Consider the following 25,123-nt stretch of genomic DNA (forward strand, 5'->3'; position numbering starts at 1 on the left):
TTATGAATCCACCACTACACATTTTCATACAATACGAAGCTAGATCTGTCATGCACAGGTTAATTCATAGTCAGCAGCCCATAAGCCAGACGCATAGTGCTGAAAACCAGAGGCTAACCGAAGAACTATGTATAAGCAAACAAGGTATTCATTCAATCCAGGGCAATTTCTTTCCTAAAGCTGATGGTTTTCGCATACGAAGCCACGTGCAGGTTCTCTTCATTTTATGTCAGTGCGACATCAGCCTGGTAAATGTGCCGTTCTTTGTATTAGCCAATGGTAGGCCATTGACAAAAAGCTATCTGGAAGGTGTAGTCTCAAAGTTGTTAGACTTTGTGAAAAGGATAGGACTGGATGGAGAGTGTAAGTTTAAAATCAGAGGATCTAAAAAGGTTGCAGTTAGTGATGTAAAGGGTAATATTACCGGTAATTTTTTGTAATATTACGTAATATTAGCGCCAGATCGGTCCTCTTCCTCCTAGGTGCCTTCTCTGTTGAGGTTGGCAATTAATATGGTATATGTCTGTCCAGAGCTTGGTGAATAAGGGTGTTTCCGTCGGTGTGGGTTCAATCTCTTATATGTTACGTATCCATGACTTCTTTTTCCTCCCTATATGCTACGTTTTCCATTGATTCTTCCTTCTATTGTATATAATTCTTCCTTCTGTTGCTGTATTTCTTCATATTCTGAGTGCCGCATTATGTGTCTAAGGTAGGAAGTCTTTTTGATTTTAATTGTGCCTGTTAGGTGTGCACGAGTTTTCATAGCACTTCACAGTTTGTTGTTCTGGACGTCCAAGTTATTCTCAACATCCGACGATACATCTACATTTCAAAAGCATTAAGGCGTTTGATGACTTCTTGAAACTGATGACTTATTGTACTTATGTTTCGCATCCATATTGAAGCAGGGAAACATTTTAATGTTCTTAGTCTCGTTGGTATAGCTATTTTCGATTGGCATAAGAACTTCCGCATGTTGAGGAAACCAGTCCTAGATAGTTTAATCCGTCTTCTGATTTCCTTAGAGTGGTCTAGCTGGCTGGTTAATTCCCTGTCTAAGTAAATATCTCTGCGTGGTTTCGAGCTGGACGCCGTTTGTCATTATGTCGGTGTTTCCATTGTCTTGCGGATGTCTGTTGAAAATCATAGTTTTTGTCTTGTCATGGTATTAATCTCTAAACTCATCCTGATACTTTCTTCTGTCAGTTTGTCCATTAGGGTTAGCAGCTGGTCTTCGGATTCTGCTAATACCACGGTGTCGTCTGCGTATCTTATACTTATTGTTTGTAATTTTTCCATTTACTTTAGCCCCTTCTGGACAATTTTGAAGAGATTTTCGGATTATATATTCGGTACAAACGTTAAGATCGGTAACATTGGAAATATTGCTTTTTTCCGCTCTAGTCTTTCATTTGCCCGGCTCTAAAATAAGTATGTTGGATGTAGACATTTTAAATTTGCCAGCGTCAAACACGGCAACCGAAAGAACCTTTAGTACTTATGGATTTGTTTATCAGAAGAAACAGACTTACCCTGGAAAGGGCTGGAAACCTTGCCTACTTATATTGCCCATCATTATAATTTACTAAATGGAGAAGAACATCCAAGAATGGTAGAAGCTGCTGAAAAAGAAATGGAAGAAAAAGAAGATATCGATTTCGAAGTAATATACTTGACTCAATTAACGAAAGAGAAAGAAGAACCACATGACGATATTCAGGATGATTATCCACAATATCCACCGATATTACGTACTATGACATAGGCCACTGTGACTATTGACTAGTTTTTTTTTATAAATTATCAATGTTACCGTAATATTACCGGTAATATTAACGAATTTATAAATTACCGGTAATTTTACATCACTAGTGGCACTGAAACAGGCAAAAATCTAATCTATAATCACGCATTTATTTTATTTCTGCGTTTGCAATTCGATTGATTGCTTGTGATGCGATAGTAATCTTCTTCATGTACCTGTCGGAGGATGAGCATCACCCTGTACAGCCACCTACCTATCTATCACCTTCCGACACCGACCGCAAAAACTGTTATTGCGAACCTGTTCTAACGGTGCCGTCGGTTCTCCTTGACGCGAGCCGGCGCGCGCCTCTTTGGCTCAGCCGCGCTCGGTCTTCGTCTCTCTTCGGCGGTCAGTCTTTCAGCCGACGCCATGTTTGATGGCGGCCGATCGTCGCGCCTCTGACAACAACGCAAACAGTGGCGGCGGCGGCGGTGTCGGTACCGTTGCTGACGTATACGACGACGGTGACGGTGATTTCCATCTGTTTTCCGTGATCGGCAAGTTGGGCAAATCGGTGAAAATGCAATTCGAGACGTTGGTGAACGTGTTCAGGAGTGCCACAGGAACGGGTAGGTTTTCTTTTGATGGTTCCCGAGGATAAAATTGAGCGGGACGGTCATATGCTTTGTGTATGGTGATGGAGGCGAGGTTCTGCGGTTTCTTCGTCTTGGCGCTGTTAAGTAAGGTCGTCCTAGATACGGCGAAGAAATCGGAGTAACTGTGGGTGCAGGTTGACGATGATTGTATCGATATAAATATAGACAGGCTTAAGAGCAATACTTAATAAATATTAACAACCGTATGGTTATATTACAATAATAAAATACCGAGTAGGGAAGAGTTTCATTACTGTCGAGATCTCGAGACCGCAATGAAAAACAAATCTTCCGAGATTTTATTTAGAACCACAACATTAATAATAAAAAAAGCTACAGCATTGTATTTACATTGACATGAAATGTTGATTTTTATCGACTTTTCAAGTGTCACATTATCTGCTTTTACTTTCCATCTTCCTTACCTGTGTCCTTCACACATTTTCGAAACTCGTCTTCTCTCATTTTTTTCTTGCTTCTGCTTTTTTGCAGCTTCTTAGGTGGTATCTTCATCTTCTCATCTTATTCAACCATTTTTATTTCCGATTATGGTGTAGCCTCCCTCACATATTTAGATACTCTCTTTATAGTTGGGTCCATTGCTGTCTATTGTTGGCTATGCGGGCCCAAGTTATCCCTGCTAATTTCTAATATCATAGTCCCATCTCAGGTTCGGTCTTTCTCTAGGTGTCTTTATTCCTCGTGGGTACCATGCTGTAATTTTTGTGGTCCATCTGTTGTTCGTCCTTCTTGTCAGTTGTTCTGCCCATTGCCACTTGAGGGATTTGATTCTGTGGATGACATCTATTACCTTATTACCTGGTTTTTTTCGTATCCACTCTATTCTTTTACGGTCTCTCTTGATTATTCACAACATATTTCGTTCCATTGAGTGTTGTGCGATCTGCAGTTTCCTTATAATATCCGTTTTAAGCGTGATGACTCGTAGTAAACATTGGTCAAATGTTTTCTTCTTTAGACAAAGTGGTATTCTAGATTTGAATATCATTGAGTTTCTTCCATAAGTACTCCATGCTAATTTAATTCTTCTGTTGATTTACGGTAGTAGAGATCCGGAGCTGTGTATTAGTTGTCTCAAATATGTCCAAATTGTCCCAAATATGTCTCTATACATTCTACTATTTCAAGTGTTGTTTTGTCAATTTGTTGTGTTATTTATTAGAATGCCATTTCTGTCCACTAGTTCGTTTTATATTACTTCAGTTTTTGCTAAATTCATTTTGAGACCCACTTTATTGCTGGCTGTACAGAGTGTCCCATTTTGGTTGAAATCATACGGTATCTCCGTTATTAGTGAAGATAGAAGGGTGCGGTTTGCACAAACCTGTCTCACTTTTTTGTCAAACGGAAGATGCCGTAAACAAAATTTTTATAGCCCTCTTCGTTTCCGAGCTACTGGGTCTTTTTGAAAATTTTGCAATTTGGGACACCTCCTGTATCTCTGTTATTGTTAAAGCTATCGAGAAGGTGAAAACTGTTTATTGTAAAACTTTTTACGTAGAATACAGTGCCGTAGTCTGTTTTTCTACCAAAATAATATTTTCGAAAATATGAACTAAAGTTATGTTTTTTTAAACGGAACACCCTGTATATTTATAAATCATATGATCTGTCTTGCCATAAGCTTCTCAAAAATATATATCACTCTATATTTATTTTCACTATTTACTGCAATATTTAAAAGTTTTTATTAAAAGATCATATATTTATTAGTAGGCCATGATTGATAATAAAAGAAACTAAAGAATTATTAAAAGTATACTGCTATCTGTCTCTTGTTTTATTTTGGGAGCCGCTAATAAATTCTTTTTATATATTAGGGAAACTTAACTCTCTACCGCTATTTGTAAATCTTGGAATACGTGTATACGTAAGAATAATCTATCGTATCGGAAATTTTAGATATTCCTTTAGCTAATTTACGTGAAATATACTTTCAGCAAGATGGGAAACATTCCCCTCATAACTATGGAAATATTAGAATACTGTTAAATTATTATTTTTCAAATCAATGAATTGGAACCAATGAACGCATATTGATAGCCTCCTCGATTCCCGGATTTCGCCGTTCTCGATATCTGATTTTGGGGATTTTTGAAATACGAAATATATCGTGGGCACTACAACAATGTCGAACACCTGAAAAATGCTTTAATAATTCAAGATTTAGATATTTGCAGACCCATCCCGTTATAAAAAAAAGAAAAATATATTCACAGTTTCAGTGGTAACAGTTATTTCAAAAGTAAAATATATCAATCCCAAATTAATTTTAATATGTGAATAACTATTTTAGTAAATACCATTTTGATTTTTTGTTATTTATCACGGCCTACTAATAAGAAAATGATATATTTTAAATATTGCAGTAAATAGTGAAAATAAATATAGAGTGATATATATTTTTGAGAAGCTCGTAGCAAGACAGATCATATGATTTATAAATATACAGGATGTTCCATTTGAAAAAACATAACTTTAGTTCATATTTTCAAAAATATTTTTTTGGTAGAAAAACAGACTACGCCACTGTATTCTACGTAAAAAGTTCTACAATAAGCAGTTTTCGCCTTCTCGATACCTTTAACAATAACAGAGATTACCCCCTGTGTCCCAAATTGTAAAATTTTCGAAAAGACCCTGTAGCTCAGAAATGAAGAGGGCTATGAAAATTTTGTTTGCAGCATCTTCCGTTTGACGAAAAAGTGGGACAGGTTTGTGCAAAACGCACCCTTCTATCTTCACTAATAACGGAGATACCCTATGATTTCAACTAAAATGGGACACACTGTACATATTTAGTTTGTAAATTTGTGCTCAAATTTTTTCAGGACTCTTGGCAATTAGGACGATTAGGACTATGTCAACTGCGAATCTTAAATGGTTGAGATATTCTCCATCTATTTTTAATCCTTTGTTAGTATATTCCAGCTGAGTTGAGATTTCATATTCAGTTAGTTAGTTATATCAGTTCACCATATTGTGTTCATCATCATTTAGTCCGGTCGAATCCCCCATATTCCACGATAATAATTCTTGTAATTATTGGATTGTTCTCTTTAGAATATCATCTAAGAAACTGTCAATTAATTAACGTTAAAAATTTTACGTAAATCATGACTATTTACGGAAACTATTACATTGAATTCTTCGCCTTTTATTGACTGTGATATTGTTATTTGAGCTGAACGCCTACCAACATCGAAACATTTTGTTAAAGTGCAAATTCGAGATTTGCCATCTTTATCCGCTTTAAGAAACTAACCGCATCTGTAACCACCCACTAATTAAATAGTACGTTATTTAATGATTTTAGTTTGAAAATCGTGACCCACTGTACGTGAGAAGCAGCGGTAATGGTTTTCTTATTTTTTCCTATATGTATAAAAAGTTTCTATCAAACATCCATTAATGTCGTCATGGCGATTAAAATTCGACAGATTTTTATTCGTCGCTCGGTGGGAAGTAGCGAAAAATTAAAATCTCATTAGTATTTGATTGCTAGGTTATAATCGGATATTTTCTACTCATATTAATGCACCTTGTGACGTTTTAAGTGACCCATTAGCGAAATTGTGTATTAATCAATTTTAACTTGAAGTAATTTTTTGGCATGGAAAATTTTTTTCCCTATAAGTTTTTCCCCTAAAAGTTATTTTGTTATTTCATTCGGCATAAAAATTGTAAATCCATGTTTTGATTTATGTGTTCTTGGGTCCATTACCGTTTTTTTTTGTGGGAAGTGTATTTGTTCCGCATGGTGTACTTCTTGTCATACACTATGTCCCCGGATTGTTTTACAAGAGGAAAAACTTTTTCATTATTGACATTTTGAAAAAAATGCATTCCTCATAAAAAAATGTTGCTTGATCTAAAATGGTTAATCCCGTTTATACTTTTCCAAATTTCCATGCCGTTTCAGAGAAATTAAAAAAAACCATGAAAACATAATTGAATTTTTTTCTAAAAATCAAAACGCGTTTCTATGATAATTTAACTTCGTTTTTATTCTTTGATAGATTGTTATTCATATAATTTTAAGTTAATGGTTGATGTTGATATTATTAATAATATACCGTATAATCGAAAAAAAAACGGCTCAAAGTTGTTTTGGAAATGACCATTTTTTTATGATTTTCATAAAAACGGTTCAAAGTTGTTTTGGAAATGACCATTTTTTTTTGATGATATACTGATTTTTTAACAAAGAGAGTCACAATATGATATGGCCAGATATATTATTTTACATCACTTGACGTTTCAAGTCATAGGTTACTAGTGCTACTAGTTAAAATCAAGAAAAATATACGTTTTAAAACTAAATCTTAAATAACTTAAAAAAGATTTATTTTAGGTTATACGAACATGTAAAATCAAATAATAACGAATTAAAAACCTTTTCACTAGTGACATTGGACATTGCAGAACACAGGCGTACCAATAAAATTGTACAAAAGGAAAATTGTAAATGGATAAAATCATCTAAGAGTTATAAAATATTAAATACTAGACCTTTAACCAGTGTGTGAGATGATTAGAATTTTAAAATTCAAAATTGTTCATGATTAAACATCAACAAAAAAGTCGTTTACCGCATATAGGGGCTCTCTCCAGTAAGTATGATTTCAGAGTTTTGCGAAATGCGGGAAAGAATGAAAGTGTCTTAATATTCACAGGCAGATGATTGTACATATTTTTGGCATTGTACAGGGTGGGTCAAATTCGACGCTTTTAAATGGAAACACCCTTTTCTATATAGGAGATAGACGAAAACTAATATCGGTGCCTGGAGTTATATATAGGCTTTGGACCTCTTATTGATGATATGCCCTTAATGGAACTATCAGCAAATTTTTGCAGCCAATTTCAAGAATAGTTGAATAGCTAACCAAGATCCCAGCCGTTGGCCGTCGAGGCCGCCTGACTTAGTGCCCATGGATCTAATCCTATGGATATATTTGCCGAAGAATAAAGGGTTCCTTATTCTTCCGTATAATCTAGACAAGAATTAGAAATACTTAGTAGTTATGAGAGGGTATCTTTCTCCCCCACTGAGTTACAGAATTCCGCGAGAAATGTTCAAAAACTGATCCGTCTGTCCATAACAGAAGACGGTCGATATGTCGAATACCTGTAGCAAAATTTTATGTCTTGGTTTGCTATTTATTTTTATTGTTATTAGATATAGTTTAAATGTGTTGTGATGTTGGTTAAATATAGTTTAAATTGTTATAAAATTCTGCATCTCTCATAGCAAATATTATTTTCGTTTTAATTGATGCTCACAGCTAGAATTTTGTGCATTACAGCCGGTGCCGTTCAAAGCCTACTTATTTAAAGCGGGCGAATTTTTATATACTCTATATCTCGAAAAGGAATCGAGCAAAATATCAAGTGTGTTATATTTTTGGAAAGGTAATTTTAAATTATTTTCAATAAATTAAAAATATACAGGGTGTCCCATATAAAAAATAAAATTTTCTGTTGATAATTCTTAAATTATTAATTTAAAAAAAATTATACTTAAACCATTAAATTCTATGTAAAAAGGAGCTTCGGAAATGTTTTCATAAAAATACAAAATTTTCCATAGCAAAAAAGTTACAGAGATTTGTTAAAAATGCACATTTTTGAAAAACACCCCGTAACTCCGAAACGGTAATAGATATCGATATGCGGTTTTCACCATCATGTTTTTGAAGAAAATTGTTTATTTTATGTTATTAGTTTTCGTCTATCTCCTATAGAAAAGGATGTTTCCATTTAAAAGCGTCGAATTTGACCCACCCTGTACAGTATTGAGCCTTTAACTAGTTCTGAGCTCGGGGTTGGCAGATAAAGATCGTGCTCCGCATTCCTAAGTGGATAGTTGTGAGATGGCCTTACCGGAATAGCAGATATGTGCTTGCGGATTAATATAATGAATAAGAAAGAAGGAAGAGTCAGTATTTTAAAATTTTTAAAGAAATTCTGGCAGTGAGTTCTACTGTTCAGTCCCAATAAATATCGAACTGCTTGAAGTTTGAAAATACGATCAAACCTTGTCGCGCAGAAGTACCCCAGAATGGAAGGGCATAACGAAGATGCGACTCAAAAAGGGCATAATAGACCATTTTAGAAGTTGATAAGTTAAGTTCCTTAGAAACTGATCTTAGCCCAAAACAGGCAGCGCTTAGTTTCTCTGATAAAGCTTCGATGTGCAAGTCGGTGCAATCACATAAATTTTTATAGAGAATTTAAGTGTGTAATAAAAAATGGGGGTACCCGTTTAAAATATGAAAGTTGCTGTCAACTTCCGGAAGAGCCGCCATTTTGAAAATATTTTAAATCGATAGATATCGTTGTGAAACAAAGATGTGCGAGAAATCTCTGATCTAGATATTGTAGTTTGCTAGAAACTTCTAATGCACGCTCAGCTTGGGACACCCTGTATATTAAGCTCCATCAGTATTAAAAAAATGTAGGTATAATTATGACAATTTTTAGTATAATATCTTTCCGATCGTTAAAAAGTATTTAGCAATTTATCAGCAAAAACAGGTTTTCCTTGAATACTAAGAACATTTCTAATAATATGTTTCTTTAGACGTTCCTGTTTCTATCTTAAGTCGTATAGACATGTGTATATTACTGTATATGCTAATTTTACACCATACGACGGACGATCAAAATGAAAGGATAAAATTAATAGTAAAATGGATTCAATTTAACGAATTATTGAAGCATTATTGATACATATCCTCTATGAGCTGACTGCTTTCATGGCTTTACTACTTTCAGATATTTTGAAAGGTGAAAGATACATTTATATAATTAATGCAGGAACGAGCATTTTTATGAAACCTAATGGAATATACACAAATATTTCTTTGATAATTGAATTAATAAAAAAAGGCTTAGGATAGGTCGTGTTCTTTTCTTCTGTAATTAAAATACACACCTATGGTAATCGCAAAACCATTTCCGATGCACGTGATCAACTTTGAGTGACAAGCGATGGCGACAGCGCTGCCAGATTGTGATGGATTTATGAGATGAATTTTAATTTAAAATTGACAAACAATATTTAGTATATCATTTTTTAAAGAGTTTACGTTTTATTTTTAATTTAATAACTAATATTTTAGTGATTAATTGATTTAATTGTTTTATAGCTTATTTTACTTAATACATATAGGCAAAAACTAGTCCATTATGAAGATTATTATAAGCCTTATTATGGGTTATTTATTTATTGATGTACATCTTACAACGCCATAAGTGGTAATAACAAGTAAGAGGGTGCTATTAATGTACAAACATACAACTAATAATCACAGAATTTAATAAAAACTATCTTTGAAAGTGGTATAATGAGCTTATCAATCAAACTTACTTCACTGACTGCAGTCAAGGGTAGTAAAGGACCTGTATTGTCACGTTCTTGTTTACAATAGTTTATCAGGGAAGCTACAAGCTCTTGGCGTCGACTGTTTAAATGCTTCGGCATCTTTTCAACACACAATTTCAAGAAATTCAATACAAAAACTCGAAAATTTAGTTCTTAACAGAACTGTTTGTGCTTAAAAGTGCAATTTTTAGAAAAATACTATTAAAATAGGCAAAAAATCGAGATTTACTCACAAAGATTCAACAACAACACGATATTGTACAAAATAATGACTGACACTAGGATAATTGTCAAATAATAAAAGACAACACGAACACGGCGCAATGTGACCAACAATGTTATAATAAAATTCGGTTTAAACTAATTTTTGCAGCTTTAATCTAAATATAATATCTATTACAATCATTTGCTCTATAAAGTAAAATGAAGAGCTGCTCGGTATCTTAAATTATACAACAAATTTAAACATTTTTGTCAAAATTTAATCTAGTCAGGTTTTTTAGACTTTAGTGTCAATGTCAATATCAAATGTTTTGCGATTACTATATCTATAAAGTATTTCTAACCATTAAATAAAGTATTTCATAATCATCCTTTTACTATCGATAGTTGCGCCCCGGTGGTACGAAAGTACTACCCACAAAACATATACACAAGAAGAAGTGCTAGCGCCTTGCTAAATATTGGGAAGTGGAATTGACGTTCAAATTTGACACTGTTGACAAGTCTACTGCTACTAGCGCCCCCAATATCGCTTGTAGGAACTACGGACTAGATTGTCACGCATGGCGGGAAGTTTAAAAAAATAAAAAATTTTAATTCTTCATTTATTTTTAATTATGACATACGTAAAAACACAAAAAATACACCGTTTTTTAAAAATATGTTTAATAATACAATAATTTTATAAATACAATAATATCAAATATACAACAGAAATTAATTTCACCACAATAAATTAATAAAATTAAAAGAATAATGTTACACGTAGATCAAGAGACAAAATTAATTATAACAAAACTGAAAAAAATGGCGTCATGGATGGCTTAGAAATGAAGATATATATCATAATTTTGAAAGTAAAATTATATGGGAAATGTCATCGATCATCATTTTAAGCCAACTGGATGATTATTTCAAACATACAAGCTGAGTTCGTTCATAGTGCTCTGAGAAATCTAGATAAACAAAAAATAATAAATTAAAAGTATTCCAGGGGAAAAGACAGGAAAAACCTGTATCGTCTGTGATATCTGTCAGGGTATTGTTGAAAGTGTCATCTGTTTGCTCGAAATTTTCAGGTTGATCAAAATGATGACATTTACAACAATACTTTGCCGTAACTTTCACAAATATCAGAGAGAATACAGGTATTGCCTCTCTTTTCCTCTGGGATGCTTTATATCTGTTGTTCTTTGTTTATCTATATTTCTCAGAGCATAATGCCGAACACGACTACGGTATATAATAATTTCAATATCCTAAGTGGAAAGAAAAAAGATCACCTTTCTGTTTTGTACTATGGTCCCTTTCTTCCGATGGCTCATCTCGTTGATATTTAGAAGTATCCATAAAATATATATTTTACTATCGGTCTTGGGATGAAAAAATATAAAATTCAATTTGATTTGATAACAGAGTTGATGATCCTTTTCTGTCACCTAAATCAGGAGAATGACAATGAGCATGTTAAGATGAAAAAAAATTATTTATCAACACTTACCTACCCGTTAGTCCGAGGAGTTTTATCAAGAACCTATATTTGCCTAAATAATTTATGTATTAAATTTGCAAAGCAAACTGCAGCGTGTAAACAAAACAAATAAAATGGCCTTGTCAACGTAAGGAAAAGTCTCTCTTTCCTTGTCTAAGAGAAAAGTGGTGTTCGAATAACAAATTAAGGGTCACCAAATACGTTTAAATTACCTATACGGAGGGTACCGCTTAAATTCCTGTCCCGATGTTAAAGGATGGCTATAGAATTTCAATGCATTTCCTACATAAGTCTATCCTTGTGTGTATGGAGTGTAGAGGTAAGGAGAAATAACTCCGTGCATTAAAAAATGGTCAAAAAAAGGGAAGAATTAGGATGGCGCTGCTGTAGCAAGATTCTAAAATTTAAGACATGCGCCGAACATTTTAGAACAGATGATTCAAGACATAAATATTTGACGTGAAGCAAACGCGAAGCCGCGGGTTTAAAAAAATAAATTTTATTTTCATGTTGCATGAAATAAATTACAGATTTTTATTCAGCAGCAATACACTAGGCCCTTTTTTATTGTTTCTCATAACTTATTTCGCAAATGTCATTCAAGACGACGAAAAAATATTCTTATCGTTTTAGCTTAAAATTAATGGTAATTATAATTAAGACAAATTTTATTTAAAGTAATGATTGGTGATGGGTTTAAAATAAATATAATGCAGCTTTAAAATAACTTCATATCTACATTTATTTAGTATAAAAGTAAGTCAATATGTGGTTTTATTATTGATTATTCAGATATCAGAGCCTCTTTTTATTGTTTCTCATAAGTTATTTCGTAAATCTCATTCAAGATGAAAAAGCTTTAGTTTAAAATTAATGTTAATTATAATTAGAAAAACTTTATTAAAAGTTTAATTGATGATATGGGATTTAAATAAATATAATGCAGGTCAAAAATAACGTAACACATTTTCTGTAGTATAAAAATTAAGCCAATATAATATAATTTTATACTGTACAAGTATTTATTTACGTTTTGCTCCATCGTAGTTGCCATTCATTCAAAATAGTGGATTTTAAATGTTCGATAGTCGGATGGCTTAACTACCTTAATATCAACTACTTCTAGACAAGAATCGTGTGCAGTATTATCTTCTTTTTCACTCCCAGCTATTCCAACATGGCTTGGGACGTGAAATAATAATATAATTTTATAGCCCTTCCAGATGCTCATGTCTTCCTTTGTAGTTCACCCAATAGAATCGTCTCGCAGCTTCCTTCCAAGTTGGTAGTTGCTATTCATTCAGAATAGTGGATTTTAAATATATTTGGTAGTCGGATGGTTTAACTATCATAACTATAACTACTTTTAATAATTCTTTTTCTCAATTCTTTGCACTATAATTTGCATCCCACGTATTGTAATATTTTCCTTTGAATTTCGTTTCCTATTGTTCCATGGCTTGAGACGTAATGTTATAGCCCTTCCAGATCCTCATGTATATGTCCCTTTTTCTTGTAGTCCACCCAATAGAACCTTTCTCTTAGCTTCCTCTCAAGTTGGTTCATTAAGAATAGTGGATTTTAAATATGTTTTGTATTCGGATGGTTTAACTACTGTAACATCATAAATAAATTGTATACCAACACATAATGGCCAAACTTCAACAGACTTTAATATTCATAAGCCTCATCAGAAGAAAATATTTTTTGATCCAAAGTTTCTTTTTCATTATTAGAATAAATTACCTGCAATTTGTTAATTCATTACAACATTGAATAAAAGATGCAAAGTGTTTATACATACTATAATAGATAAATCTTCATTTTAAATTATGTGATAGATCTGCTTGCTTGTAGGATCTAGACTCATAAACTCAATAATTTCTTTTATTGATATAACCAATAAAGTGGTAATGATGAAATTTTGTTTTTGATTTGAGCAGTAGGGTCCATTATTTCCATTATTTGATGCTGTTATTGCTCTACAAAATGTTGATCTTTATCAAGGGATGTTTATGTGTATAATATTATTATTTATGTGTATAATAATACTGTATGATCGAAAAAACACGGCGTCCAGTGGGCTTGGAAATGAACATCTCGATGACATTCTCCATATCATTTTACATATAAAATGACAGCAATCTTCATTTCATAGGCATCGCTGACGCCGTTTTTTATTCGATCGATCAAATTGTACTTACGTGTGTAATATTCATTTAATGGTTCCTGTTTTAGTTGCTGGTGTTCATATTTTGGTTTTTTATTGTGTTGTTGCTCTACAAAATGTTAATATTTATGTGTATAACATTACTCTTTCTGTGTATAATAATACCGTATGATCGAATAAAAACGGCGTCAGCGATGGCTATGAAATGAAGATCGCTGTCATTTTATATGTAAATTTATATAGGAAATGCCATCGATCGTCATTTCCAAGCCAACTGGACGCCGTTTTTATTCGATCATACGGTACTTATGTGTATAATATTCATTTAATGGTGCCCTTCTTGCTTGTTGCTGTTGTTGCAATTCAGAATTTAAATTAACCTGAGGCAGTAGGTAGAGCTTCATCCTCCAATATTTTCCCTATGTAAATACTGAAGTGGACAGTATTTCTGATGACAATTTTATCACAAACTTTAACATCTTGTTCTTTAAAATGAAACTGTCATACCTTATCTGTAGATTTCAAAGCAATATCTAAATGTTTTTGACCATCACTGTAATCTAATTCTTGTCTGAAAATCAATACCTAATATTATCCTGATGATTTTGATTTTTGATAGATTATTAAAATACAGCACTTACAGTTAACTATATTTCTTGAAAGTACCTACAATTTTATGTATTTCCTACTTTTACTTGTTTAAAAAATGCCAACAATTTGTACATATCTGTCAAACTTTTAAAATCATTAAAAATAAATTTTATTTAGGTTGTAACTTTATAAAAAGGATTGTAAAAATATACTTTGTAACATGTATGTCAATAATCTTACGAAAAATGTTTACTACACTTTTTTGATTGACTCTAATTTTTACATATAATACAAATAATACAATACTGAATTATATTATGTATTTTACATACCGTAGGCTTTGCCTTTGCTCTTTATTTTTCCATCAGCTATTCAATCAACTTCGCACCACACACACACTTTAACCATTGTTAAATAATAAATAAAGCACAAAATATTGATAAACAATAATTATTTTATATTCAAAAAACTCTGTCTGAAAAATAAAAAACAAAATTTTTTGGGTAATGTTTGGTTATATTTATTTTTATTCTCTTATCTATGGTTACTTTTCATTTTTTAGAATCATGCGTTTTTAGCGCCACTGTGGTTATTTGGCGAACCCTTATTCTTCCCATTTTGTGACCACTTTTTCAATAAAAGTCCCGTAAGAGTTGTTTCTCCTTACCTCTACACTCCATACTTGTGTGGTAGGAGGTTTGACTAAACAAGGATGAACCTATGTCTTGAAACCATTCGACTCGATTTTCTGTCCTCCTTCAATAATGGGACATAAATTCTCTCATTGCTCTTATGGGGAGGCCGCAATATAGGTATTTTAAACGTATTTGAGGGTCACGAAAAATTGTTTTTGTCTCCTTTCAACGCACACTTTAGAAAGAAAAAGAGTTGAACGGTAATACTGAAAGAACGTCAAGGTTTTATCTGTCACTCTTGTCAATAATTTATCGGTAAGGAAGATTCCTAGAAAATCGCTGGTAGTCAAGTTTCGAACCATTGTCAGTTCTCCCATAAGAAGTGTCATCCACCTGGTACTACCATTGCACGCAGGCCGCTATCTTCCGTTCGCGGGACTTAATATCTAACCGACACTTTCCGACAAGTCGGAATTAACTATCTCTGCGCTGTGGTTGTCATTTTGTGGATCTGCCCAAGCTCACCTGATGATGGAGTAAGGCTCCGAAACCGGTAGTGAGAGCAGGTTGATCCACATTATGACAAACACAGCGTAGAATTAAATTTCTATATAAGCAGTTAAGTGGCAAGGACCCTTATATAATTTTATTAAAGTATTTCTTATACACGGTCGGCAACGCCTGGTTTTAGGTGCCGATTACGTATGTGTGAAGAGTACCTAAAGAGAGATAATAGCAAGTTTTCTCACAAGCGAATGAAATAAAGCGCCGGCTTAAGTGGTTATGTAACAAATATAGCGATTCAGGCCTAGACATGTAAATATTGACCCAAGACTCTTTATTGCCGACTATATAATAGCCTTGTTTATATATTCTTAACAAGGATAATAGGTTATACCGAGGGTACCTACCACTTATCTATTTGTATCTCAAAAATGTCTTTGGCTTAATAATAGACGACTAACACTTCATGTATTCCTACCATTAGGCAATGACATGTTGAACTCTTTGCATAATCTTCATAATATTGACTATGCGTTGATGTACAGAGTGAGTCAACGATAAAGTCCATTATCTCATTTGTTTCGAGGTATACAAAAAATATTTAATATAAAAGTTATAGGGACGGTTAAGATACACATTTTAAAATTATTATAGAGTATACAGGGTGCTTCAAAAAACTGTGGGGAATATAACATATGTTTTTTTACATGCAACACCCTATTTTTTATTTTATTTTTAGATTCTGCGTAAAATTCCATAACTTTTTTATATACAATATTACATACCTAAAATAAATAGTTTTTGCAATATTTAAATTTTTTAAACAAATGTTAGATTGCAGTGTAGTAAAAAATTGTCAGTGATGCTATTGTTTCTGAAGTTGGACAACTAAAATTTGGTAGGAGAATTTTATAAAGATATAGAAAAAAACGTATGTAAAGATATTTTAGTTAGATGGTATAAGGTGTTCAAAATATATTTTTGAATTTCAACTACTTAAAATTAAGAAATTTCAAATTTTTTAAATGGTACACCCAATAAATTATCATTTTTTCTGATAGATTTTACAAAACTCTTCCACTCTTATTAAGTATGTCATATACCTATTTTTAATAGTTTGCGTTTTATTTGAATTTTTTCTATTTTTAATTTTTACCCATATTTTTAATACAATTACGCTATATAATCATAGTCATGTGACAAAAAGTAATAATTATCCAAAATTTGATATGTCTGTTAAGCAAGTTAAGAACAAAACTGGAATTTTAGTTTAATTTGTTGTTATAAGTGTAGGTAGTGTACATATTATAAGAATAGATGTAGATTATCTGGAAAAATTATAAGTTTGTAATGGAACGGTTTCGTGGCAGTAGTAATATTGGCTTTACGAAATGAAATATAAACCAGAATTCCTACGAGAAAAAACTTTATTTTATGTCGAAGAAAATTCCTATATCAGTAGTTGTCAACAACTAGGTAATCTAGTATTACTCTAATCTATGGCTATTCGCTCCAAGGGAGAATCAAAGTGTCATCTTTTATAATATAGAAATACACCAAGAACTTCAGGACTGTAATTCTAATTTAGTTGGGTTAAGTTAATTAGGTAAACTAATAATAATAATTGTAACTAATTAGTAAACTACTTGTTAATGATTATTAATAAATATTTTTGTTTTATCCTGGCAACTATGATGTTTTAAAGAGTGACAACCAAAAAGTAAAGGGGCAACAAAGCAATGAGATTTTTGAATGTCTGGAGTACGGTAGACAGATAACATCACACGTATCGGGCTTTTCAGTCACAGAATGTTTTACTTGTTACGTTTTGTCTGTACACATATTATGTGTAGGCGTGGCTTTACGTACGATTGAATAACCTTCCCTTGTTTGTTCCTGGGTTAGTGTGAATTTCGTGTTTATGATTCCATTTTCTATTGGCATATTATTTTAATTTATCTCTTTTTGTTTGTTTTAGGTACACAATCGAGTCCCATCATGCCCGGTGGCGGAACACCAGGTACGCCTTCTTCTAAGCAGAAGGACAAACAGTCCACTCCGAGGACCAAGGTCGTGGTAGCCTTGTACAATTACAAGGCCATCGAAACCGGAGATTTGAGTCTGGACAAAAACCAGGAGTACGAAGTGATAGACGATAGCCAAGAACACTGGTGGAAAGTTAGAGACTCCAAAGGGTAAGCAAATGTTGATTAATTATTTACTTTTACCGTTGATTGAAAGAATTGGGAAAATACACAACCTAATGGCTGAATTTGCTACATGGTTGATTTGATTTTCCCTTACGTCTCAAGTGCTGTACGGTGTAGACACCAATCTTTCTGCGGCCAACGCATAAAACACTTATTTTCTCGGCCAGCGAAGGCATATCGAAGCCGGTGTGGAACTGAAAGCGACAGTGTTGCCATATTAAAATGTGTAATATCTGTAATACGTTTGACGAAAATATCTTTGGATGAAAAATCCGCGTTTATGTTTTGAAAATTGATTCGTGTTAAATATAGAATAAACAACAAAAATAAAAATTATTTTATAGATACTGAATATGCCGTATGATCGGAAAAAGTCGTTTAGTTGAATTAGAATTGAAGATTAGACATTTACCATAATATTTTACATATGAAATAACAGCGGTCTTCATTTCCAAGCCAACTCTGTCATTTCGAGCATTTATTATATATTTCGGGTATTTATTCTAAGCAAGTTTCATATTATACAGGGTTGTTTACCACATACGACGCGGAGTATTGTAGCTAAACTATTAGATTTTTGCAAATTGTAAGTTTTGGGGTCGTTGGATGACTATTAGAGCTACAATTGAAAACTATTTTTACAAGATACAGAGTGTCCCAAATAAATAAAAAATATCAAAGTTGTATTTTTTAAATGGAACACCCTGTATATTATTACATTTTTAGTCTCTACGATTAAAATAAAGGTAAATTTGATTAAGGTTTACCGCATTTTAATCTTGCATTTTCTTATAATTTAGACCTCAATTATCAATATACCCATGGAATATTGACATTTTAGATTATTTTTAAAGATGTAAAAAATGTTTAAAGGGTACAAATACTAATATTGTCGGTATAGTTCGTTTATGTCATTAAAAAAAATGTTTAAATATTTGTAAAAGAGGACCAATTTAATATGATTCCGGTATTCAAACTACATTAATTGACTGTTTGCGTTGATTAATAATAATTGCTCCAAATACTAAAAAACTCAATTTTGTATGTGTATTAGACAGTGTGGTAAAAAGTAATACCTTAAAAATTTTATTTCATTTTTTGACGTTCATTTTCATAACTTAGTATTATATTGATTTCTGATTCGAAATCCACATTTATTTAGAATAATTTTAAATTTTAAAGATTCAAATAGTTTTATTTTTGTATACAAACAGGCTGGTAATATTATCGTTTTTAGCACCTGTACATTTTGTCCATTTGTTGCTTTAAAATCAATCTAAAATGTCAATATTCCATGGGTAGATGTGGTCTAAATTATAAGAAAATGCATTTTCTACGAAAACTTGAAGGGATAAGTAAAAAATAATATGATACAATTTGATGGACAATTAAATTGTGCATCTGATTCTCCTAAAATATGTAGGGTGTTCCATTTAAATTAAACAAGTTATTGCCGTTTAAAGCTAGAAATTAATTAAAATAAATTTTTAGACACTCTGTATGATGTAGTATTATTTTTATTATTGCAACACAATAACTGATCAATAATTAAACTTCAGTAAATATTTAGTATTAAAAACTTTGATACCCTTGGAGAAGTGAAGCCTTAAAATTTTTACTGCAATTTCACAAAATTGAAAATATTTCAAAAACGGTAAAGTTTATGGGTGATAAACCTTAATCAAATTTACCTTTATTTTAATCGTAGAAACTAAAAATGTAATAATATACAGGGTGTTCCATTTAAAAAAATACAACTTTGATATTTTTTATTTATTTGGGACACTCTGTATCTTGTAAAAATATTTTTAAATTGCAGCTCTAACAGTTCTTCAACGAACCCAAAACTTACAATTTGTAAAAATCTAATCGTTTAGCTACAATACTCCGTGTCGCATGTGGTGAACAACTCTGTATATGTACATATGCCAGTATAGTCTGTCCAACGAGAAGATCCTTGACAGTGATAGATGTGTCTGTCATTTTAATTTCAAAGTAGTTTATTTTATTTTACAAAGAAATAAGTTGGTACAACTGGAACGCATAGCAGGATATATTTAAAATTTGATTGACAAGATGACAAGTGATTACTTCAAAATATTGTGAAAAAAAGTGTATAAAACTGAAAAAATGTAATCGAGTTATTTTATTTAATAAAAACTGTATGTGTTAATACAAAACAAACAAGAACAAGACACTACATACCAAAGAAATATAAAAAAAGAACTATTATTTACTTTCAAGCTTTATGAAACTACCCGCATTTATGATTTTATTTATCAATATAACTTATGTACATATGTACAAATACAAATTTGTAATATTCCACAGGAATAAATAAAACAACATAGGTAAATAAAACAAACTATTTTATTAATAATAACACCTACCAAATTTTATACCTTAAAGGTTGATTAATTTACTTTAATCTTAATTTTTTTAAACCAGTACCTTTTGACATTATTTTTCTGCAGTACTAAAATCCATTATTTACCTATCGTGTGATGTCGATATTTTACAGCTACTCCGGTTTTTAGTATGTGTTTAGTTTGATCCTTCTACCATATACGAGATGCACTTATCTACGACGAAATGGTATACAAACTTTATCGATGGCAACTTCATTGGTGTATTAAGACTTTCTGCCTGGGCAGCGAGTATTAACCATAAACTGTGCTCTGGGTCTACAGATAATTTTCACTCGATTTTTCCTCCACTTGACTTCAAAAGACACAAAACACACGTAATAATACGAATCAAAATGCACCATCTTCCGAAACGCAGGGTATTTAACAAAAATTGACACAAAATTATAACCTATAATTTGGCAAGACTTTGACAAGCGTCAAAAATGACAAAAATCTAAAGGCGAGTTCATACGCATCGGCGTCCGTTTGTCGTTCATCGTTCCGTCAAACCAATAAAATTGAAATACGATCTGTCATTTTTTAAATAAACGAATAAAACTGGTTAAAAACAACAAGACACGACGTATGACGGATTTATATTTAAACCCATCCATAGATAACTTAAAAATTATTAGAAACTTTTTATAGTAAAATAAATAGATTGGTATGGGACGTCATCTGCTTTTCTTCTGTCATCGTCTGTCGAAATCTTACCTGAGAAAAAAAAAACAGAGTATAACAAATGTTTGTCAAATATATGAGCCGTCTGAGTCCGGCTTACATACATATCTCTCTAATCACCCGATATGTATGACAACTTTCTGATATTATTTTATAATTTTTTTTATAATTGTATGTACCAATAATTTATATTATTAAAATTATTTAGAGTTTTTTATATTTAATTTTTTGTTTCGGAATATTTGAGATATAGAGAGTTTGATGTGATTTGCAGGAAATTAACATTTGAAACAAAATAAAATCTCCTTTTTAAACAACAAAGTTGGCTACTATCAACTTTTTCATTAAATTCTTCAAAAACTTCAAATGCAACCAGAGCAAAATTACATTTCATACTGTAAATTTATTTTTAAAAATAAGGTTTCAACCATAGACTTAGAATAAAATATAGACTACACTATTTACATTTAAGCGCGGTCCAATATTAATTTTTGTAAACATGTTTACTCCGGGGTGCAGCTGACCTCGGCCGTCTGAGTCTTTCGCCTCCAGCCTATGTTGTCACGTCTAAAATATTATTAATATTTTTTTTGTTGTTATACACATATATTGAGATATTAAAACTGTATTTTAATAAAGTAGTGTTTAATAGTAGAAAGATGTATTAAATAGTCCCTATACTACTAAATTATAAGTCGGAGACTATTTAAAAATGACAAATTCTTTACAATTTGGCAACACCCATCAATCGCCGGGTCGCCTGTTCATTCTTTATTCTCTCGTAGTAGAGCCATAGTAGAGTAAAGCACGTGTCGTAAAACCTTGTTGTCACAGTTTCTCTATGGCTATTTTATTGTTTTTATTGGATGTTTTGATTTTGTATTTTTTTGGATTCGATTTTCTTAGTGTGTAGTGTCGGTTTAGTGTTTATTTTGATTACTTTTATTTAAAAACTATAAAACATGGTTCGTCAGTGCCAAATTTGTAAGAAATTGGACTATTTAAGTCCTGGAACAACATTCCACAGGTAAGTCAAATTTACTATTTTGGCGTCAGTGGCGTTGTAGAAAGGCGCTTATTTAGATAATAATTTAGTAAATTATAAACCCTGGAAAATCTGTATTTTTTATATTTATCATTTACGTAAAGGTTCTTACTAACCTCGTTATTAATATAACGAGTAGATACATTATTAAGTACATAAGAAGTAGACACATTATTTTCTTGGGCATTGGTTAATTTAATGCTTTTTTTTATGAAAAATGTGTTTCTTTTTATTCTAAAACCATCCTTAGAATCTAAAATAACATACAGGAATTCCAGAATGATATTCCATTATGAAACAACAATTTTTAAGGCTTATTATAAACTATAAACAATCGAGAAAGTCGAAAAAATTACAAGCTACCAAACATTTTAAAATACCAAACATTCCTTATTTTTTTTCAAGACTAAAATATTTTACAAACATTACTTTTTCCCTATAGTTTCACATCAGGTATAGAAATAACTACGTTTTTATGATAGGGTCACCATTATGATAACAAAAATGACGAACAATGGTCCAGAAATGTAAACAAGTACATATTTTTTGTAAATATTTTTCTTACCGCTTGCATTTTTGTCCATTATTATTTCACAAATTATACAGGGTTATGTAAACCAGGTAGATATTTCGTTTTTTTTATATTAAACAAAGATAAAATAAATATGCCATTTTAAAATTTATCCAGTACTTACCTAGAGTTTTTTCTTTTTTTTTCTCGACTGTTAATCTATTATTAATTTGTAATACCGTATGATCGAAAAAAACGGCGTCCAGTTGGCTTGGAAAAAACCATCGATACATACTCCATATAATTTTACATATAAAATGACAGCGATCTTCATTTCATAGCCATCGCTGACGCCGTTTTTTTTCGATTATAAGGTATAATTTTCATTTTTTCTTTTATAATGTAATATCACTTAAGTAATATCACATATAATCTGAAGATAGTTTTAGAATTAACCAAAACGTAAATCTTTAATAAAACAATCTGTTATTATTTGCCATATATGTATGTATCCAAGAAAATAATTTACATATTATTATTATATGTTTTACTGTTTTTTATCTTTATTTGAAACTCAGAAATGTTGCATTGGCTTTCTAAAAAAATGAACTTGTAAGTTTTTAAAATGCTTCGTTTCGGAGATACAGGGTGTAGAAGTTTCATTTTTATTTCGATTTTTTTCCAAATAATTTCTGAAGTGACGTCAATATTTGGACGAAAATTGGCGTTTGGGAGTTTTTTGACATGAAAAATTAGATTTAGATGTCAATTTGACTTTTACTAATAGGGGGCGCCACCTACATATTTTTTAAGTTATTTGAAGAGTAATACTTTTTGTCTGTATCTATATAAAACTACTGAGAAAAATTTACATTTCCAACGTTTTTTACTTAATAAGGTCTCTTGTTGACACTCGCCACAAGTATAGTTCTCAAGATATTTGGAAACGAATTAATCAATACATTCTTCATAAATTATTTGGAAAAAAGCGAAATAAAAATGAAATTTCTACACTCTGTATCTCTGAAACGAAGCATTTTAGGACATAAATTTATACTATTTTTTTTACTGATTTTATTTGCAGATTATGCTGCCAAAGTTTCCTGAATACAATTCCGACCACTCTGTATATCAAGATATCCCCCATTACGTACTAGTTTTTCTTAATAATTTTCTATACATTTTCCAACGCCAAGATGTACCAAGCGCATACAAATACATCAAGCTTCAAACAAGCTTGCACGTTGACAGTAATACCTACAGTAATATTGTATTATATTAATGTAATATTTTTGAACCAATGTTCAATATTACTGTAGTAATACTGTTTATACTCATGCCTTTTATATTTGTTTGAATTTGGTGCATATTTCCATTGAATAAAGTATAGTCACCATTACCATTATTATACTTACTCTATAATAAAGACAGTAACGAGTTAAATAAATGTAGTTTTCATTTTATTCACTTCCTAAAAGCTTGCTTTAATGGAACAGATTCCTGTTTTTTCTAATTTACATAATAAGACATCACTTTTACCGGAAAAAAAAATTAAACAATTATAAAGTTTTTTCTCTTTCTGTTCTATTATATCTATAGAATAGATCCTGTTTTGATTAATATTAGAGTTGTAAATGTTTGACTAAAATTAATATTTTATTAAATTAATAATTTATCATCAATTTCAAAAATTAAATAATTTCGATTATTAAAATTTCTTCTATAACACGTACTTTATTATTTTTATCGTTTTTAGACTCTAAGACGTATTTTTTCTAAGTCCTAAACTTTGCTTTATATTAAACTATTTTCTTTATCCTAAATCTTAATAATATAAAAAGTTTAAATACGATATATTTTTAATTGAATTATAGCTTCATTAAAATTAAAAAAATACCCGCCTATGATACGGAGAGTGCAGGTGCTGAAGAAACAAAAAGACAGTGTTGCGTTGGGCGGCAGAGCCGTCAGGAAACGACCGTTACGACGGAGACAGCCTATCTATCGCTCGTGTCGCACTCGTTAGAGCCAAAAACAATAACACAACAATAACAAGACGTTGTCTGTCCGCATCTTCCAGCTATTTATGAATGAGATGCTCAGTCTATATTTTATTCTAAGTCTATGGTTTCAACTCATTTACTTTTTTACGTATGCCTACCTAATATCGAACTACTGCATTTGACATTGCAGAAACTCAATTAATAATTCGAAAATTACTTGGTAGAAGTTAGATTTATTACTACCTATAAAGTTAAAATAGGTGAAGGCACAAGGGGACAAAGTAGCTGGATTTTAGAAAATATCTAATAAGCTATCAAGAACATTGAGAAAACAGGTCAAGACGAGACTGTTTGAAGTACTATTTATGATATTCTAGAAAATATTAAAGTAAGATTGCTTTATAGAACATTCTTTGACCAAATAAACATGATTAAACGAGATAATAAAGAAGAGGTAACAAATATAAGTTTAAAATTACTTACAGTATTATTTTTCTGTCATGAGTAGGTAGTGATGTAAAATAACCGGTAATTTATAAATCGGTAATATTACCCTTTACATCATTAGTCATGAGCAAACTTATTTTGACTAATTACCCTCAGATACAAAAAAACGCAACGGAATTTTTTATTGTCAAGTTTAAAGTGATATGCATATTTTATAATATATACAGGGTGACGCCTCTCATACGCCACGGAGGTTCCAAGGAGAACGACAGTTTGTATTGAAATGAAATTTTGTGAGCATATGTAGGTTAATTCAGAGCACTTTTTAAAAATATAGAGAGTTCTACAGGGTGTCCCAAAAAAAAGTTACATATTAGTATTAAAGTT

General features: G+C 31.6%; 1 protein-coding gene and 2 long non-coding RNA genes across 6 annotated transcripts in view; 2 read left to right on the plus strand and 1 right to left on the minus strand.

Annotated features, from left to right (window-relative positions):
• Positions 1 to 25,123, plus strand: part of LOC115891478 (tyrosine-protein kinase Btk29A) — a 106,600-nt gene that overhangs the window by 47,683 nt on the left and 33,794 nt on the right. The window contains exons 1-2 of one of the 2 annotated variants that reach the window (XM_030911934.1): positions 2,177 to 2,379; positions 17,410 to 17,626. In XM_030911934.1, coding sequence (XP_030767794.1) covers positions 2,187 to 2,379; positions 17,410 to 17,626 — 410 coding nt within the window. In that variant the 5' untranslated portion in view covers positions 2,177 to 2,186. Of the gene's footprint in view, positions 1 to 2,176; positions 2,380 to 17,409; positions 17,627 to 25,123 lie in introns of those variants that run through there. The other variant, XM_030911933.1, reaches the window with a different exon arrangement.
• LOC115891479 lies at positions 13,260 to 14,683 on the minus strand. Of its 3 annotated transcripts, XR_004051864.1 has the most exons (5): positions 14,625 to 14,683; positions 14,209 to 14,272; positions 13,736 to 13,810; positions 13,336 to 13,513; positions 13,260 to 13,277 (listed from the first exon to the last, which is right to left on the minus strand). It is a non-coding gene; the product is annotated as an uncharacterized LOC115891479 (long non-coding RNA). The 3 variants fall into 3 exon arrangements; XR_004051862.1 differs by lacking the exon at positions 14,625 to 14,683 and having other exon boundaries at positions 14,209 to 14,375; XR_004051863.1 differs by lacking the exons at positions 14,209 to 14,272; positions 14,625 to 14,683 and adding an exon at positions 14,008 to 14,114.
• LOC115891480 lies at positions 21,670 to 23,729 on the plus strand. Its single transcript, XR_004051865.1, has 2 exons — positions 21,670 to 21,757; positions 23,371 to 23,729. It is a non-coding gene; the product is annotated as an uncharacterized LOC115891480 (long non-coding RNA).

This window comes from Sitophilus oryzae, unplaced genomic scaffold, assembly GCF_002938485.1.
Source record: "Sitophilus oryzae breed Bouriz unplaced genomic scaffold, Soryzae_2.0 scaffold_1181_pilon_pilon, whole genome shotgun sequence".
NCBI lineage: Eukaryota > Metazoa > Arthropoda > Insecta > Coleoptera > Curculionidae > Sitophilus > Sitophilus oryzae.